This window comes from Rana temporaria, chromosome 1 (assembly GCF_905171775.1).
Source record: "Rana temporaria chromosome 1, aRanTem1.1, whole genome shotgun sequence".
NCBI classification, from domain to species: domain Eukaryota; kingdom Metazoa; phylum Chordata; class Amphibia; order Anura; family Ranidae; genus Rana; species Rana temporaria.
The window spans coordinates 194,169,874-194,190,396 of NC_053489.1; the positions used below are offsets into that span (position 1 = coordinate 194,169,874).

The following is a 20,523-nucleotide window of genomic DNA, read 5'->3' on the forward strand; positions in this document are numbered from 1 at the left end:
AAGCATACAGCCTACAAATGTCACCTGACTGCTCCCACCAAGGCTTGGTTCACACTGGTGCGATTCGGGAACCCTGCAAATCCACTGCGGGTTCCCACATCGCACACAACTCGCACGGCAGTTCACACTGCCATATGCAAACTGCTTGGGAGTGTCATACAATGATAATGACACTCCCATTACAGCTCACATATTGCACTGCGAACTGACAGTTAGGACATGAATCGGATCGCATAGGTGTAAACACCCATGCGATTCTGTTGTGGACTAAAAAAAGGGCCCTGTGCGTGTTTGGTCCAAATGAGATGCACTTGCGATGTCGTACAGGTAATATAGGAATTTTGCATCTGTGATCAGGTGACCTCAGACACACACACACTTCAATATAACAATAATAAGAAGATCACTCAAGCTTGGACTAAATACATCTCCCCTAATCACTTGTCTATGTATATTCTGATGGCTGTTCACTGCAGCATTTCATCATGACATTGAACTCTGTCTCACCTTGTGTTTTCAAAACATTTAATCAAAACACAGGAGAAAATTCTGTGATAGCTAGAAGGGGAGGGGAGGGGAGGGTGATTTGAATTGTGCACTGTTTACAGAAACTGTGCATGTTCTGCAGGCTAGTGCATGAGATATGTAAATAACCTGTCACTCAAATGGGGGCGGAACGGACTTTGCTTTTTATAGGAAAGCCCGTTTTATTCCACTGAACAATAAAAAGAGGATTGCTCAGAGCTGGATTAACTCTGTGTGGCAAGACTGGGCACAGATGATAGGAAATATTATTCTCTACATTTTGACATAAAAAAAAATAATAATTTTTGGGTTTACATCCACTTTAAAGACCATATAGCTCCTATGAAAAAAGCAGAATCAAAGTTTGATTCTGCTTTTTTCATAGGAGTTATATGATCTTTAACATTATAGACATCGCACTGGTCTCCTTTTTTATATATTCATATTTTTCAGATAAATCACAGGTTTATTTATTATTATTTTTTTGGGGGGGTGGGGGGTGGGGGGGGTGGGGTGTTCTGGCATACATTTTTTTGAGAATCGTGATCTTTAGTCTAAGCAAAAGTGATTCTCATTTTGACCAGAATCGTGCAGCCCTAGTGTATAGAGATCCCTTCTAGCCTGGTCTGCCAGTGAGGTGGGCAATGGAGTGTCAGCGTATATCTAAGCGCAAGTCTGTTCTTTCTCTTGCAAAACCTCTGTCGTGGCTATGCTGCGTTGTAGCAGCCTTAATGGCTGAAGGATACACCCCTTTCATAGTCGCCTTGAAGACATCCCAGATCAATACTGTAGTGGATAAACCCTCATTAACCACTTCCTGCCCGGCCTATAGCAGAATGACGGCTGGGTAGTTTTTAACCTCTTGACCACCGAGGACATCCCTGGGACGTCCTCGGCTTTGTGCGGTGATATCTAAACGATGCCTGCAGCTACAGGCATCATTCAGATATCGCCGTCTTCAGCCGCCGATTCTCTGCACCATAAGAACGATCAAAGCAGCGGTTCTGCCGCTTGATCGTTCTTAGAGGCAGCGGGAGGGGATGTCCCCTCCCGCCGCCATCCGGTGCTTCTCCGGGCTCTCCCGTGCCATCGGGGGCCCGGAGAGCGAATCGGTCGGCGCTGCTGTAAAGCATAGAAATGACTGGTGACCAGATGGTCACCAGTCATCTCTATGACCGTCGGAGGCCCGGGCGCGATGTTATGACGTCACGCCCGGCACCCGGAAGTAAACAAAGCCACAATCGCGGCTGTTGGCATTTAATCGGTGATTTTTTTTCACCAATTTCATGCTTGTAAGCCTGGAGGAGAGATGTGGGGTCTTTTTGACCCCACATCTCTCCATAAAGAGGACCTGTCACACTGATTCCTATTTCAAGTGATGTTAACATTCCTTGTAATAGGAATAAAAGTGATAAAAAAAAAAAAAATGTAAAAAAAAGTGTAAAAATAAAAAAAATAAAGTAAAATTAAAATAAAAAAAAATTCAAAACGCCCCTGTCCCCGTTATCTCGCGCGAAGAAGCCAACACGCATGCAGGTCCCGCCCACATATGTAAACACGTGTTCAAAAATTCTAGCACTAGACCTCCTGAAACTCGAAAATAGTAACCTGTAAAAAATGTTAAAGCATCACCTATGGAGATTTTTAAGTACCGAAGTTTGGCGCCATTCCATGAGTGTGCACAATTTTAAAGCGTGACATGTTGGGTATCTATTTACTTGGCGTAACATCCTCTTTCACATTGTACAAAAAAATTGGGCTAACTTTACTGTTTTGTTATTTTTTAATTCATGAAACCGTTCCCCCCCCCCCCCAAAAAAGGCGTTTGAAGAATTATTGTGCAAATACCGTGTGAGAAAAAAAAGTTGCAATGACCGCCATTTTATTCCCTAGGGTGTCTGCTAAAATATATATATATAATGTTTGGGGGTTCTGATTAATTTTCTAGCAAAAATTTTTTGATTTTTTACATGAAGGAGAGAAGTGCCAAAATTGGGCCGGTGGTAAAGTGGTTCAGTTATTCTGACTGGATGTCAAATGACACACAGCAGGATAATTTCTGGCGCGTGCGATCGGTGGTGCGGCGTGTCAGTCTGACACACTGCTACACCGATCTCGGAAAAGAGCCTGTGACAGAGGCTCTTTACCACGTAATCAGCTGTGCCAAATCATGGCTGATTACAGTGTAAACAGTAAGAGCTGTTTATCGGCTTTTCCTCACTCGAGTCTGACTTCCGCGAGTAGAGGAGAGCCGATCGGCTGCTCTCCTGACGGGGGTTTTCGCTGATTATTTATCAGTGCAGCCCCTCTGCGGATGCACACACTGGACCACTCGGACGCCCGCCACACATGGATGACCAGGTATGCCCCCCATGGCCACCATTGAGGCCACACAGTGCCCTAAATGATGCCAATCTGCCCATCAGATGTCTCCTCATCAGTGATGCCCAGCAGTGCCACCCATCAGTGCAACCCATAAGCACCCATCAGTGCAGCCTATCAGTGCTACCCATAATTACCCATCAGTGCTGCATACCAGTTCCGCCCATCAGGGCCACCTATTAGTGCCCATCAGTGCCACCTCATCAGTGCCCATCTGTGAAGGAGAAAACATATTTACAAAATGTTAGAACAGCGAGAAAGAAACCTTTTTTTTCTCTCAACATTTTCTGTCTTTGTTTGTTGCGCAAAAAATAAAAACCCCAGCAGTGATCAAGTTTTATTTGTGGGAACAAAATTATAATACAATTGTTTAGGTACATTGTAGCATGGCCGCAAAATTGTCATTCAAAGTGCGACGGCGCTAAAAGCTAAAAATTGTCTTGGGCAGGAAGGGGGTGTAAGTGTCTGGTATCAAATTGGCTAATTAGCCAATAGGATTGTACTGATGGCTCTAATATACCAACTGATTACATACCGACTCCTGAAATAACCTCCAAGAACCTGAGAAGCGGGAATCTGCTAAGCGCAACACAACCTAAAGTGAGGAGTAATCAGGTTTGCCCCCTGGAAGATAGGAGGCCTTCATTATCAATGGTAGCAAATCCGAGGAAGAGCATGCAAGATCGGTTCTCAAGGAGGAATCATGTGCAAGAAACAAGCGAGAATAAATACTACGTCGCGGATGCTTCCACCTCCATACTTCAGTACCGCAGAAGCAGCCCAGTCATCCAGCTCCAGATTATGTGCACGATGCGGGTTAGAAGTACTGTATTTTTTGGTGTATAACACTCACTTTTTTACCCTGAAAATAGAGGGTAAACTGTGCCTGCGTCTTATACACAGGGAACCGTGGAAAGTTTTTCTCCTGAAACTTCCCTCTTAAAGTTAGGGTGCGTGTTATACGTCTGTTCGTGTTTTACGCCGATAAATACGGTAACTAATGCGTTATCAAGAATGTTATTGAAAACCCCAGCCATTAGAATTTTCACAGGGGCAAATGCAGCCTGTTTATCCAGCACTTCGTACACTGGTGAAAGGAGGGCGGGATATACATGTTCACTAACGCTTTGCGGTATGCATGAAGTTCCAATATCACTGTAACATATCTCCATGAATTTCTGATGAACAGTGGGAGGGTCAAAGCGCATCAAGCTAAGGAGAACCTGCGTGGGCTGTTTGCATGCCAAGGCAGCGTTTTTATGCACGTTTTTTTTTTTTTTTTTTTTTTATGGAAGTGTAATATTTTTGGATTTTATAAATTAACCTTGCAGTATTACACTATATACTCATTTCCCTTTATTGCCATAAGCTTAACCACTTAAGACCCGGACCAAAATGCAGCGAAAGGACCTTGCCCCTTTTTGCGATTCGGCACTGCGTCGCTTTAACTGACAATTGCGCGGTCGTGCGACGTGGTTTCCAAACAAAATTGGCGTACTTTTTTTCCCCACAAATAGAGCTTTCTTTTGGTGGTATTTGATCACCGCTGCGGTTTTTATTTTTTGCGCTATAAACAAAAATAGAGCGACAATTTTTAAAAAAATTCAATATTTTTTACTTTTTGCTATAATAAATATCCCCCAAAAAAATATATATAAAAAAAGATTTTCCTCAGTTTAGACCGATACGTATTCTTCTACCTATTTTTGGTAAGAAAAAATCGCAATAAGCGTTTATCGGTTGGTTTGTGCAAAATTTATAGCGTTTACAAAATAGGGGATAGTTTTATTGATTTTTTTCATGACTGCGACATTATGGCGGACACTTTGGACAATTTTGACACATTTTTGGGACCATTGTCATTTTCACAGCAAAAAATGCATTTAAAATGCATTGTTTATTGTGAAAATGACAATTGCAGTTGGTAGTTAAGCACAGGGGGCGCTGATGGGGTTATGTATGACCTGAAGTGTGTTTACAACTGTAGGGGGGTGTGGCTGTAGGTGTGACGTCATTGACTGTGTCCCCCTATAAAAGGGATGACACGATCGATGCTGCCACCACAGTGAAGAACGGGGAAGCCGTGTTTACACACGGCTCTCCCCGTTCTTCAGCTCCGGGGACCGATCGCGGGACTCCAGCGGCGATCAGGTCCGCGACCCACGGCTGGGTACTAGTACAGGACGTACTTGTACGTACATGTGCCCAGCCGTGCCATTCTGCCGACGTATATGTGCAGGAGGCGGTCCTTTAGTGGTTAAAAAATGTCTTGGAAGGATCTAGTACACCTTAAATGTTTTTGATTATATATCAATGGCAGATGGGAGTCGTCCCTACACACACCAGCTCCAACCAGTGACGGGAGATACAATTCTAAATATACTTACAGGTGTATTTAAAGCTTCTTTGTCAAGCTCAGCACACCACATTGAATGGACTTTATATGATGGCACTTTATTATATTATGTCACTATACGTGTTGGTATAGGCATTTGAATGTTAGATTTTGTATTGCTTTAAGTTACAGGAGCAGCGGTGAGTTTAATATTCATTCATTTTAACAACTTTCTGTACTTCACCTCTGGATCATTATCAGTAAGCATGGCTCACTACAAAACCCTGCTCTGTTATGCAGAAGAGAGGGAGGTCATATATAGTCATAACACAGTGTTGCCTAGTCTTAAAGCGGAGGTTCACACAAAAAGGACCCCTCCCTCCGGCGTCACATTTGGCACCTTTCAGGGGGAGGGGGGTGCAGATACCTGTCTGAGACAGGTATTTGCACCACTTCCGGGTTCTGACTCGCGCGGGAATCCAGCCTCGTCACGTTACCCCCCGCTGCCTTCTGGGAAACACTGTTCCCAGGAGAGAGAGGGGACCAGTGATGGCGCACTGCGATCCTTGCGCAGTAGGTAATCTGGCAGTAAACCCGCAAGGCTTCACTTCCTGATTCCCTCACCCAGGATGGCGGCGGAATCAGTCGAGGACCGAGCGATTACTCGCGGTCGCGCTGAACAGGTAAGTCAGCAGCTGCAGTATTTGTAGCTGCTGGCTTAAAAAAATTAAACGGCGGAACCTCTGCTTTAACTTCTTGTATTAGAGTAACAACACTGCTTATTGCGGTTGACATTGTTTGACAAGTAAGTTGATGGCAAGATTATTTGGTTAAAATAATGGACAAAAGTGTGGAAATTTTTTTTTATGTATCCCCCTCAATTGTTTTCGATGTACACATGCCCTAATTAACTTTTTCCTTTTTGCTTAGCTTAACTGTTTGGCCTGGCTTCACAACCTCAATTTTGCAATATGAGACCAGCATTATGTTGTGCATTGATATAAGCCACAAGATTCTTCGAAGTGAAACCATTTTGGATGTGATGTACAACATGCATTCAAAAGTTGGAGCACACAACTTCCATGATGCTTGCAGAAAAGAACTGATTGGACAAATAGTTCTTACCAAGTAAGTTTTCCATTTATAGGTTGTGTATTTTTGACATTATTTCTCCTTTGTGAAACACCAAATAATTTTTTTTTTAATATGTTGATTTATTCATATGTTCCTTTTCATCTGATTCCTCATCTTACTCATATGGTTAACTGTTTAAAGTGCTTCTTACAATGTAATGTCAGCTACCCCAGACTCTGTGCCTCAGAGTCTGGGGTAGCTGACTGGTAATAATCATAATATGGGTAGCTGACACAGACTGTGGTAATATTCATAATATATTATAAGGGACAGTGGTTGCCGGTATTTTAAGTCCACTTGTCTACAGCTGATTTTTCTTTTTTAAATTGACCATTTTAAAGATTCGTGAGAGGATTGTGCAGCTCTACTTCCTTACTGGGCACTTAAACCCCCCTCCTGCCCAGACCAATTTTCAGCTTTCAGCGCTGACGCACTTTGAATGACAATTGTGCGGTCATACAATGCTGTACCCAAATTACATTTCTCTTATCGTCCATGGACGGACACAGCTCCTTAAATCTTGACAAGTGGGTTATGTTCCCTGTTTACAGGAGAGGACTAGGCAGAAACATGTTAAATAGTTAAATACATGTTACATTAACAGAGTTGAACAGCCCCGCCCAGGGGGCGGTCCCTCCAGACATAACCCTCCTCACTGCAGCTTGCAGCCCCAGTTTCGTTCTGCCTAGCAAAGGAGAAGGACGTATGGCTCCCTTTGGGCCCAGCGCCCTGAGGAGAAATTTTATTTTACTTTACTTTTTCTTGAAGAATCTTCTTTCAACTGTTGGCTGAGAGACAGGCTGGATATTATAGATCCTTGTAGTCTACTCAGTCCGACCAGCAAGCGTGGGCACACCTTTGCAAAGAGGCTTGGTCTGCCACGCCATACCTCATGACTCCTGAGGTGGCCGGTGAGCTTTGCTCCGAGGTCCACATATGACTGGGCTGTGGTGTTGTCTCACTCACAGTGGACCGGGCCGACAGCTACCTCCATTTCGGTTGTAGTTCTGTCAGGAATGCGTCAGCGAGTCCTCGCTTGGACGGGTAAGTACAGTCCCTCCTGCTTCGGTGGGTTGGTACAGCTGGGCATTCCTGGGGTTCGGGGGTTCCTTCCCCTTACTTCCCTGCTCCTTTCCCTTGCTGCATTGCTAACATTGCCGCTGTCAGGGGGGAGGGGGCCTTCCTGAGGGGACTGTGTTATCTGGCCTGTGCTTTTTCTTTTTTGTATTGGGCTTTCCTGTGAGGTAAAAAGCCCTGTGATGAGCACAGATGTTTATGATTATACTTCAGCAGACGCTGACTGATTGGTGACACCTGTAACGGTTTTGTTTTTTATGCTGTAACTGTGTCTTATCCTTAAATAAAACAGCCCTATGAGGCTTTTCCTGTTTAAACACAGGTCCCTGCAAAAGTTACCTCACGGTTCTTTTCCTCTCACAGACAGCACTGGGCAGTCTCCTCCTGAGGGAGTCCCCTGGTTACCCCTGGTCAGCGCAGCAAGTGGGTGAGAGGCCCTGAATAGGGCTCTAGGAGCTTTTGTCTATTTGTATGGACAGGTGTGCATATTATAATACACACTATATGTAAATATTGGAGTCAGTATCTGGGTCCTTCCCCACATGCTGGTGGTGGCAGCAGGTGTTAGCACCTGGGATTCCCACAGAGTTTTTATTGTTAGTCCTGGACACAGTTTGTGCCAGGGTGGGGGTGGACTGCGGGCGGGCGGTAAAAGAGTGCCCCCTTCCCCCGTTATCCCCTGGGGAATGCTCTGTTATGGAGCCATGGACTAGGTACCTAGTTAAAAAAAAAAAAAAGGCAGAATAAGGCATTTATGGGTGCGCTTTTTACTGCTGCAAGGGACTCTCCTAAGCTGCATAGTGCAGCTGGGTTTCCGCTGAGGGCTCGGTCTTTTTTGGATCACACAAATCAGACCGCTGTGTAGGTTTTTTCCTTCTGTGCCCTTCTTTGATAATTTCTGAGATGCGGAATGAGAAAAGCCACTGAGGGCTTTTGTAGTCCCTCACCGCCTGGCGGGAACCCCCGCTTGTATGGCTTGTATTATCTGACTGATAGAAGATCCGAAGTACTGACCCGTTCCATGTTTACCATGCTGGGGTCTGGCTTGCGGCCTATTGTGGCCACTACACTGGGGTCTCAGTGGTCGCTGGCGCTATTTTTTGGGAGATTTTTCAATTACATTGAAAACTCCCATTGGCGCCCATTTTGTCGTAGCCACGCTATGGCGCAGCTTACATTGTGCTGGCCTTTTTCCTGTGGCCGCGTTCTGAACGCTCGGCGGCCATCTTGGAGTAGTCCTGACCCCTAGTGCTGTATACAACTCACAGAGTGAGCATTTTGCACCAGACAGTGGAGGAGCACCGACTCTCTCCTGAGGTTATTAGCCTAGCGGACCAGCTGGTCCAGGGCCTCATATAGGTCTGTGATGCTTCATTGAATGCTGCGCCCTTGTTATCCAGGGCGTCTGTTTCAGAATGGTTTTATGCACACGGTGGTGTAGTGCTTAACTCCATTACTTGGCAGCAAAAGAGTCATTGGTTCGAATCTGCACACTGACGCCAATCTGCACACTGACGCCAATCTGCCTGGAGCTTGCATTGTCGCTCCCTGTGTCTGTGTGGGTTTCCTCCGGGTACTCCGGTTTCCTCCAAAGACATGTGTGCATACACCTACATAATATACATACACACTATGTGTGTGTATTATTTAGGGGCAACCCTCCCAGGCCGTCAAAGGCCCAGCTGGGGGACTAATCTGTCCCTGGGTGCATAAGCCGATCACGCCGGCACCCAAATCCTGCCAATGTATATAGCCTTCCCTCCCTGTCTCTAGGTGGGAGGGGCGGCTTGCAGGTTCACAATTCAGTGAAACCTCCCTGCTCTCCGACTAGTGGGTCTGCGAGGTGGTCTCTTCGGAGTACTAGATAGGGTTTCCTCCTATCCACAGAACAAAGTTCTGTCCTTGTGTCTTCCCCTCCCGGCACGTCGGTCTGCCTTGGGCAGTGTGGGAGTTGCTAAGCTGCAAGGTAATTTTACCTTTCCTGCAGGACGAGAGTTTTGGGGTTTTCTATGGGCCTCAGGCCCTAAATACCTTTGTGAACGTCGGGTAGTTCCGCATGGAATCCATTTGTTTGGTGGTAGCTGCGCTTCATCCGGGGGATGTCCTGACGTCCTCGGACATCAGGGACGCATACATGCATGTCCCGTTTTGCACATGTCACAGTGTTTTTTTCTGTGCTTCGTGATGAGAGAAGGGTCTCTGTCAGCCTGTGGCCCTCCCTTTTGATCTGGCGTCAGCACCATGGGTTTTCAGCTAGGAGCTCGCACTTATTTGAATTTTGTTGGGACAGCGAGGCTTTGCCTCATTGGCTACTTTGACGACTTTCTTCTGAGAGCAGCTTCTGTCTCCGACCTAGTGGATGGGTTATTCCCATTCAGACCCTCCGAAGATTCGGGTGGATGTTAAACGTTTAGGCCAGAAAGTGTAGCTCAGTGGCAGCAAGCCTGCCCTACATGTGTGCGACCCAGGGTTCAAATTATGGGCATGCTAGGTTCCGACTCAGCGTTGGAGTATCTAGTGTTGATCCAGACTCCTCAGTGGCAAAGGTCCTTCTTCCCCTGGAGAAATTGCAGACTCTTCAGTCTGCGGAGAAGGTATTGGCATCACGCAATCGGTCTTCTCTCCGGGCGCCTGCTGGTTCAGGGTCTGTGGGTAGCCTCCTTCAAGGTGGTACTGTATGCCCAGTTCCACACCCTGGTTTTCCAGTGGAACTACTGTCCAGGTGGTAAAAATCTCTTGTCTCTGAAATCATTAGATTCCTGTGCGCCACCTATTTAGAGTCTCTCTGAGTTGGTGACAGAGATTCCAGACTCTTCGGTCCGGGAAGTTGTTCCTTCCTTCCAGTGGTCGGTGTTTACGACGAATGCCAGCTCACGGGTTGTGAACCTGGAGGTTCACAAAACTGGGGGGTCCAGTCGGCCCTGAGTCGCTGGACTTGCGTGGACCTATGACCACACCTCCTTGAATGTGTCTGGTCTCGGTAGCTACCCAGGGTCGGGCCTGGCTAGTGCCTGGTGGAAGACCGCCTGGGAATACCAGGTGCTGTCTACTGTTCATTGTCCTACTATTTTAGGCGATCAGGCTATGCTTCTCCTTGTGGTCGACCAATCTGGTTTCAGCCGGACAACGCCACGGCCGTGGCTTCAGTCTACCATCAAGTATGCCGGCAGGCAGACTACTGGAGTCGCCAGATGCTGGACCAGGGCGACTGGTCTTTGTGCTTGGGGTGTTTCGGCTCCCTTGCAGGAGGTGAGCCTCACATGGCATGGATCTCCTGGCAGCTTGTCTCCGCCGCAAGGGTGTCAGTTAGTGGCCAGGTCTAGTGATCTTGTACAGACGCGTCAGTCGCGCTGGTGGCCCTGTGTTGTCTGTATCGGTGATTTTTTGCCATTCCTCCATGGTAGTTGCTTCCTCGGCCGCTCCACAGAGTGGATGCTGAGGAGATCCCGATGATTCTAATCGCTCCAGATTAATCTCGGCGTCCTTGGTACGCTGATATCGGGCGCCTGGTAGCGGAGGCACCCTGGCGATTGCCAGGGCAGGAGGTTCCTGTCTCAAGGTCCCATACTTCCTCCTGTTGTACAGTCACTGACTTGCTTAACATGGTTATTGGAAGCCAGACTTTAGGTGACCAGGGTCTGTCTGACTCGGTCATCTCAACAGGGCACCGTAGTCTTCTTCCGGAGGATCTACCGTCGCACCTCTCTTGGTGCGAAGGGATGGAGTGACGTCCACGGGCGTACTTTCAATGTCCAGGGTCCTGCTGTTTTTAAAGCTTGGATTGGATCTAAAAATTGCTTAAAGCACCGTTTGGGGGCAGATTTCAGCCTTGGCTGTGTTCTTTTAGTGGCCTTTTTGCGGCCCGTTCCCTGGTGGGTCCCCTTTTTTTGTGTGCAAGGGGTTTGTCATATACTTTCCCCTCTTGGCCCATCTCTTCCCCCATGAGTTTTGACTCTGGTGCTCTCGGTTCTTCAGGAACCTTCCTTTTGGAAACATCAGAGAGATTTTCTCTTGACACTATCTCAGAAGGTGGCCCCTTTAGTGGCCTTTACCTCTGTTAGAGGGGTTTCTGAGTTGGCGGTCTTGTCTTGCAAGCCGCCATGCTTGATCCCCCATAAGGATTAGGTGATGGTGCGCCCGCGACCTTCCCTTCTTCCGAAGGAGGTTTCGGCCTTTCATACTTTAGGCGTGGTACGCGCTTTGCGGGTATACCAGCCTACTACGGCTCCATTTCGGAGCTTCTGACTCTCTTTTGTGTCGGTGTCTGGTCCACAAAAGGGCCTGGCGGTCTCGTCGACCACCATTTCTCGGTGGATCGGGCAGGCCGTCATACAGGCCTATGCTCCTAAGGGCGGGCCCCCCTTTCCGGTCATGGCACTTTCGACCAGGGCAATTGGTGCTTCCTGGGGTTTTTTTTCCCGACATCATGCGTCGGTCTCACAGGTGTGCGAGGCGGCGATTTGCTCGTCCGTTCACGCTTTTTCCAGAATTTACATGGTTGCTGTGAGTGCATCTTATGATGTTTTTTTCAGCCGCTAGTTTTTGCCGGCGGCTGTTTAAAGTTGCACCTCCTCCGTTGAGGAGCTCTGCTTGTTTTGGGGTGAAGTTAAAATTGTTTTTACTGATATATTTCCCACCCCTCGTTTTTTGACACTGCTTGGGGACGTCCCACTTGTCAAGATTTAAGGAGCTGTGTCCGTCCATGGACGATAAGAGAAAATAGGATTTTTTGTACTCACCGTAAAATCCTTTTCTCTGAAGTCCATGGACGGACACAGCTCCCACCCCTCCTTTTTAGGTTTGTACTGCTTGTTACGAACTGAGGCTGCAAGCTGCAGTGAGGAGGGTTATGTCTGGAGGGACCGCCCCCTGGGCGGGGCTGTTCAACTCTGTTAATGTAACATGTATTTAACTATTTAACATGTTTCTGCCTAGTCCTCTCCTGTAAACAGGGAACATAACCCACTTGTCAAGATTTAAGAAGCTGTGTCCGTCCATGGACTTCAGAGAAAAGGATTTTACGGTGAGTACAAAAAATCCTATTTTTTTATCATTTCTTTTTATGACCACTGGGGTTTTTATTTTTTGCTAAACAAACAACAAATATTGGAAATTTAAAAAAAAAAATAATCATGTTTTATAGTTTATTATAAAATTTAGTAAACAGGTAATTTTTCACATTGATATGCGTTGATGAGGCGGCACTCATAGACTGCACTGATGGGGACAGATAAGGCTGTTTCTGATGGGGACAGATAAGGCGGGATGGACACAGATAAGGTGGCACTGATGGGCACTGATAGGTGTTACTGATTTGTACCTCTGATAGGTGGCAGTGATGGACACTGGTAGGTGAAACTGACAGGTGGCACTGTTGTGCACTGGTAAATGGCACTGGCAGGTGTCACAGGTGAATAAACGCTGGTAAACAAAGCTAATTAACGCCCCCTTGTAACTTTCTAAACCACCACTGCGCACAGGATAAACTTAATTACCTACAGCTGCTACTTAATTAGAAATGTATATAGTGAACATAAAACAGTACTAGTAAAGTGATTATGTTAAAATAACATAAACAAACACATACAAATTTGTGAAATTTAAAGTGAAAGTGTATTAATAGTGCATGTAGGACAAGGTTAACATGAAAATAAATGTGTGTTATTAAAATATATGTTTTAAAAAATATGTTTTAAAAACGGGAGATGTGTTGCTGAAATGACATCTTGCTATGAGGAACCATCAATGCTAAATGAAGGAGGTAAGTAAAACTACATTAAAGGGTCACTAAAGGAATTTTTTTTTTTTTGCTAAATAGCTTCCTTTACCTTACTGCAGTCCTGGTTTCATGTCCTCATTGTTCGTTTTTGCTTTGAAGTAGCTGTAATTCTGCTGTGATCTTCACACTTCCTGGTTGCCTGTTTTCTTATAACCATCATACTGGGAGATTTTCGCTGTGGTCTAAGCTGTCATTACTGTGTGTCTAAAACTCCTCAGAACCAATCAGATTCATTTTAAAAACAAAACATTGCCCTGGATTTGTTTGTTTTTGTTCTGTGAGGCCCCGTACACACGACCGAGTTTCTCGGCAGAATTCAGCCAGAAACTCGGTCGGAGCTGGATTCTGCCGAGAAACTCGGTCGTGTGTTCTCTATTTCCTCGTTGTTCAATGAGGAAAGTCGGCCCGCCGAGCTCCTCGGCGGCTTCCACACTGAACTCGACGAGGAACTCGATGTGTTTGGCACGTCGAGTTCCTCGGTCGTGTGTACGGGGCCTGAGTCTTCCCGAATCACCTCTCACCCGGAACTTCATGTATGTACCTTAAAACCGAAAGTGAACCTAGAGGCACATTATATGATAGATTAAATTCAATTTTTAATCATTTTTAAAAGGAATCCGTTAACTTTTATGTCTCTATACCCAATAAACAGTCATTTCAGAAAAAAAAAAAAAAAATTCCTTTAGTGACCCTTTAAGGCGCTGATTGCACAGTAAATGGGGGCAATTAAAAATGTTGATGGTATTAAATATAAAATGTTGATGGTATTAAAAATAAAATACATATAAAATTTTGTAAAAATTAGAATAGTGTTCTCTGGGTATTTCGGTGTAGTGCCCCTAGTGGTGAACAGACGTATTATACTTATTTTGGTATACATTTTAAAATGAAATGTAATTACGTGTATATAAAATATAAGTATAAAATAATATAAGGAATAAAATATTCAGAAATTATATATATGTACAGTACAGACAACAAGTTTGGACACACCTTCTCATTCAAAGAGTTTTCTTTATTTTCATGACTCTGAAAATTGTAGATTCACACTGAAGGCATCAAAACTATGAATTAACACATGTGGAATTATACATAACAAAAAAGTGTGAGACAACTGAAAATAAATTTCATATTCTAGGACTCATGGGTGCTCAACCTGTTGCTCTCCAGCTGTTTCAGAACTACAATTCCCATGAGGCATTGCAAGCTACTGACTGTTACAAGCATGACTCCCAAAGGCAGAGGCATGATGGGACTTGAAGTTCTGCAACAGCTGGAGAGCCACAGGTTGAGCACCCATGTATGGTTCTTCAAAGTAGCCACCTTTTGCAGCAGACACATCTCTAGAACTGTTAGGAGGAGACTGTGTGAATCAGGCCTTCATGGTAGAATATCTGCTAGGAAACCACTGCTAAAGAAAGGCAACAAGCAGAAGAGACTTGTTTGGGCTAAAGAACACAAGAAATGGATATTAGACCAGTGGAAATCTGTGCTTTGGTCTGATGAGTCCAAACTTGAGATCTTTGGTTCCAACCCCCGTGTCTTTGTGCGACGCAGAAAAGGTGAACGGATGGACTCTACATGCCTGGTTCCCACCATTAAGCATGGAGGAGGAGGTGTGATGGTGTGGGGGTGCTTTGCTGGTGACACTGTTGGGGGTTTATTCAAAATTGAAGGCATACTGAACCAGCGTGGCTACCATAGCATCTTGCAGCGGCATGCTATTCCATCCGGTTTACGTTTAGTTGGACCATCATTTATTTTTCAAAAGGACAATGACCCCAAACACACCTCCAGGCTGTGTAAGGGCTATTTGACCAAGAAGGTTCTTCAAAGAAAAAGGTGGCTACTTTGAAGAACCTAGAATATGAAATATATTTTCAGTTGTTAAACACTTTTTTGTTATATATAATTTCCACATTCATAGTTTTGATGCCTTCAGTGTGAATCTACAATTTTCATAGTCATCAAAATAAAGAAAACTCTTTGAATGAGAAGGTGTGTCCAAACTTTTGGTCTGTACTGTACGTGTATATTGGGAATTGTTACAATTTGTGATTAGAGATTAATGCTCGATTGTAAATTATTAAAAAAAAAAAAAAATTGGTCAACAAGCAATTAAGATCTAGGTCTATGTTCAAGCTTAATGGCTGGAGGGTTTTGAGCTCAAAAATCCATCGGGTTTTGTTTTGTGATATCTTAATTTTCTTATTTTCTACCCTCCAATGTCCCTTAATCTTCTCTATTCCATAAAAAGTCATGCATGTGGGATCTCTATTGTGGTAGTCTCTAAAATGTCTCGAGACACTATGGCTCAGATTCTCGTAGAATGGAGTAAATTTGGGCGGGCGTAACGTATCTCATTTACGTTAACGCCGCCGCAAGTTTTTCATGCAAGTGCTTTATTCACAAAGCACTTGCGTGTAAAGTTGCGGCGGCGTAGCATAAATCACCCGGCGTAAGCCCGCCTAATTCAAATTTGGCGGGTATGGGGCGTGTTTCATTTAAATGAAGCGCGTCCCCGCGCCGAACGAAATGCGCATGCGCCGTCCCTAAAATATCCCGGCGGGCATTGCTCTAAATGACGTCGCAACGACGTCATTGGTTTTGACGTGAGCGTAAATGGCGTCCAGCCCCATTCACGGACGACTTGCGCAAACAACGTGAATTTATAAATTTTGACGCGGGAATGACGGCCATACTTAAAATTGGTTGCGCCTCACAGACCCAGGGGCAACTTTACGCCGGGAAAAGCCTAACGTAAACGTCGTAACTTTACTGCGTCGGCCGCGCGTACGTTCGGGAATTCGCGTATCTAGCTAATTTTCATATTAGACGGGGAAAACGACGGAGGCGACACCTAGCGGACAAAAAAAATATTTGCATTTAAGACCCGACGGCGTAAGAGCCTTACGCCTGTCGGATCGAATGGATATCTATGCGTAACTGATTCTAAGAATCAGTCGCATAGATACGACGGCCCAGATTAGGACTTACGACGGCGTACATGGCGTTGCGCCGTCGTAAGCCCTTTGAGAATCTGGGCCTTTGTTTTTATTGAATCCCTTTTTTATGTTTGAAATATGTTCCCGAATCCTAACATGTAACACTCTAGTTGTTCTTCCAACATATTGTTTCTGACATGGGCACTCTAAAACATACGTTAACATGCATGCTGTTACATGTTAATAATTATTTTATGTTGTAACTGGATCCGTTTGCCGTGGAGATTACATTTTCTTTTTTCTTATTGGTCCTTTTACTCACCCTGCATGGGAGATATGTCCCACACTCATGGAAGGAAGCCTTTGAGATTTTTAAAAATCCTAATCTGTTTTGGTGGGCATTGTGTACAAGGCGGTGTAAGGGTGGTGGTGTTCCTCTGTACCCGGGTTGGACTATTGGGTGTGTGGAAGAACCTTTGATTGCGCATCAGATAATCAAGAGCCACACAAGGTTATGGTGAATCTTGACTACAATGGTTTATTGGTTACACAGCATATTTATACATTCATCATTAGGAACCCCCCCCCTCGGGTCAGCTAATTACAGCAGAACACGATATTTACACAATGCAATAGTATGTTATGGCCAAGCAACACGTAGTATTCTGCCTGAAGATAATTATATGTACACAATGACATACCATAAAAAAGCTAGTTGTTACAGCCAAGGTTCTTGTTTTTCCTGTCAACTAACACATTCTTGTTATGTTTATGCTAATTACAGGCTACAACCTTATCAAACTAAGTTAAATGCCCTCTACATATTCTTCTGTTTCTTTTGCACGTAGGTATACGTGATATGTTATTTCTAATTTATCCTAGTTAAAACATAACAGGGTACTCTTTCAGAATCTTACAATCCCTCCTTTGATCATACATACGGATGTATGTATTGATCACTCATGGTAATCATTGCCATACTCATAGAAGGATCCTCACCTTTTCTTGCCTTTAAGCTAGTCATTTTGCCAATAGCACAAAGCATTAATTTGATAGTTAAATACACTACAAAAACAACAATCGGTATCATTATAATAATCATCACAATATCTTTTAACCCGGAGAAGATCCCTTTTAAGCCAAAATCTCCTCCACCAAACGGGCTCCATGTTTTAGCAATATCCCTTGCATCCTGTTGTAATTTTTTTACTTCCTTTCTATGTTGTGCGATTACATCATAATAATCGGGCACCTCAACAGATGTGTTATGGATCCATGTAGGGGGAAACACTGAAAGTGTGGTAAGCCCCAGGAGTGTCCAAAGTTTCTCAGATTCATGAGCAGTAAACAAAGTCATTTTGCTGTATTCGCTTTTCGAGGATTTACAATACCTGCTTCACCTCCTTGGTCTGGAACTGAAGCTTTATCTGTGTCTTGTCTTGCTTCGCACAATCCACCTTGACCTTTTTAACTCGACTGGCATGGATCCAGGCTTGGGAATTCTCCACTAGGATGGCTGTCCGGGTCACTGCGACTTCTAGTGGTAGAATGTCCAAAGGGATATGTTGGTTTCTGTGAACAAAAAGAAAAGATGTGCGAGCAACATTTCTTTCAACTTGGTCTAAAGTTTCAATTAACTTTCTGACATTTTTCCTCCCTTATCTGGTCGAGATCTCCTGCGTCTAAGATAAGGGGTGTTCTCGCCCAAGGGGTGGAAAAAGGTCTACCCATAAGAATGGAAACTACCCTGTGGCTTTCCTATTTGCAATGGACATCCCCACCTAGGAATGATTTCCTGCGTGAGTATGCGCACTACTGTCTGTGTGTCTTCTCTTGTGGTTTTGAATGCTTCCACCCATCGTGAGAATACATCCACAATGACCAAAAGGAATTCTTGCTCTGTCCCTTTCTTTGGCATGTGGGTGAAATCTATTTACAGATGAGTGAAAGGTGTAGTGGGATACAGGAGGTCTTTCACCTTGTGCGGTATGTTTGGATTATTCCTGATGCATGTGATGCACCATGACACATATGCTTTAACAAGCTTGGGTAGGTTTGCGGTAAATATATTCAGTAAAATTTCACATGTGTTCTGCCAACCTCTATGACCTACCCCATGGTATTGGGCTATAAACAAAGGTGCACTAGCTGCGGGGATGCATGTCTTCCCCTCTTCAAGGAAATGTCCATTTATGGTCTTTTCCGAGTCATCCCCCCCAAACCTTCAAATCTTTCTCTGTGGCATGTGTCTGGAGATCTAATAATGCATGATCTAGCAGTGCTATTTCAGGTGTTAGTACTGGCATTTGGGTATGTGCTGGCTGCTCTAGTAGCTGACTCTGCAAATGTACTCTAATAACAGCAGAATCTACAAAACCCTTGTGTACATCAGATAAAACAGTGGAAGTCATAAATGACCTGGGAGAAGTGTCCCGTTGAGCAATGGGTATATAGTCATGTTGTGACACTACCTCACCCTGTTCTCCTATTTAATCCCAAAAAGGCATTAAAATCCTAGCTTTTGGATTAACTCCATATCCGCCCAAACTTTGAGCAGACATGTGTTGGGTGTGAATATTTTATGTAACATTGTAGTTGGTCTGTCCAGGGTAAATGATGTTGCCATCCCCTACAACCATCGCTCAGGAGGCATACCCTGAACCTGAACCGGGACCACCTTTGGGAAAAAAAAAACACAGGGCAAAGGTCTCTGCCATGTTTTTTGGTGAGGGCACTTGTCATAGTCTCACAATTGTCCCTTGCATACAAACATAATGAGGAGGCCAAGTCTGGGTGCTACAACCACAGCATATTTCAGATACCTTTACTTGGGCACCCGGATATATCTTTTATATCTCCGGAAGGGAGGTTCAGCCTTTGGTAACACCTTTGGTAACAGGTAAAACAAGAAGTGGTATATTAAAAAAACAACTGTGGTGAACCCTGTCTCTATCCCATGTTCATTTACTAGGGCAGCCATAACTGCTTGTGACTGAAGACACGTTCCATTTGTCAGGCTGTAGGGCTGTGGAGGGGTCAGAATGGCTGGCAGACATAAAAGATCACATTGATTCCAAGGTTGCCCCCTGTGGACCACTTGTTCTTCTCATTCTGGGGTCCTTAAAGTTGAATTATTTATCCCAGCTACACTGGGCCAGAACTAGGTAGAATCTGTGAGTTGCTCAGACCCATCAAGTGTTCGGGGCTTGTAATGCAGCATCCTTAGCCGTCTGGTCTGCTTCCATATATGAGACTCAAAGTCTAGGATGTCTACCTCAGGAAGAACCTGAAAAGCTGAAAACAGCCAACCAATCTAACTTTTTGCTTGATTGATTTACCTGCCAAAGTAAAATAAACTTCTGGCCCTTCAAATGAAACCAAAAAACCCTCTGTCTCTCTATATAAATATATCCACCGACCCAGAGTAAGGCCGCGTACACACGGTCGGACAAAACCGATGAGAATGGACCGAGGTTCAGTTTCATCGGTCCAAACCGACGGTGTGTATATACAGCCCATCGGTCTGTTGTCCTTCGGTCGAAAATTTAAAAACATGCTTTAAAATCGACCCGATGGCCTGCTGCCCGATCGGTCCAAACCGATGGATAGTACAGAAAGCATCGGTTCAAAACCCGCGCATGCTCAGAATCAAGTCGAAGCATGCTTGGAAGCATTGAACTTCGTTTTATTCAGCACGTTGTGTGTTTGACGTCACCGCGTTCTGACCCGATCGGTTTTTGGAACGATGGTGTGTACGCACATCAGACCATCAGGCCACTTCATCTGTGAACCGATGGAAATGGCCCGCCGGACCATTCTCATCGGTTTGGAACGACCGTGTGTACGCGACCTAAAGGATCCAATGACTCTGAAAACAGAGTGTCCTTCTGTGTGCAAATTCAACCCGTCCTTTCAGCCGGCCTCCAAAGAGTACTGTATACTGTAGCAGGACTGATCTATGTGTAGGTGTGGTCTCGCAGGTGGGCTCACAATGTGGTCTGGAGCATAATTGTGTAGAAAACAACGGTACATAACCCTGAGGATATCAACCACCCGGTTAGTTGCCGGCCGTGAAGGATATATTTCCAAAAGATGGGCTGCGTCCACAAGGGGATGCCCTCTCCTCGTCCACCAGGACGCTAAAACAACCTCTTTACAGGGTTTATAGAGGTGTTCTAGGATGATATCTAGTATTCCCTCTTCTAGAAATTTATAAACTATATAAAAAAAAATAATAATTTTTCTATGCCTCAGAACAGGGTGTTATCAGCATCACTGCAATTGCTCACTAATACACAGATAAGGCTTAATAAGCATTTAAAGTGTTATGTTCCTTTAAGATGCGA

General features: G+C 44.7%; 1 protein-coding gene across 1 annotated transcript in view; it reads left to right on the top strand.

Moving 5' to 3' along the window:
* Nucleotides 1–20,523, top strand: part of PIWIL1 (piwi like RNA-mediated gene silencing 1) — a 465,014-nt gene that overhangs the window by 144,651 nt on the left and 299,840 nt on the right. Inside the window, exon 8 of the mRNA XM_040347413.1 lies at nucleotides 6,173–6,370. Within this exon, the coding sequence (XP_040203347.1) occupies nucleotides 6,173–6,370 (198 nt within the window). The remainder of the gene's footprint in view (nucleotides 1–6,172; nucleotides 6,371–20,523) is intronic.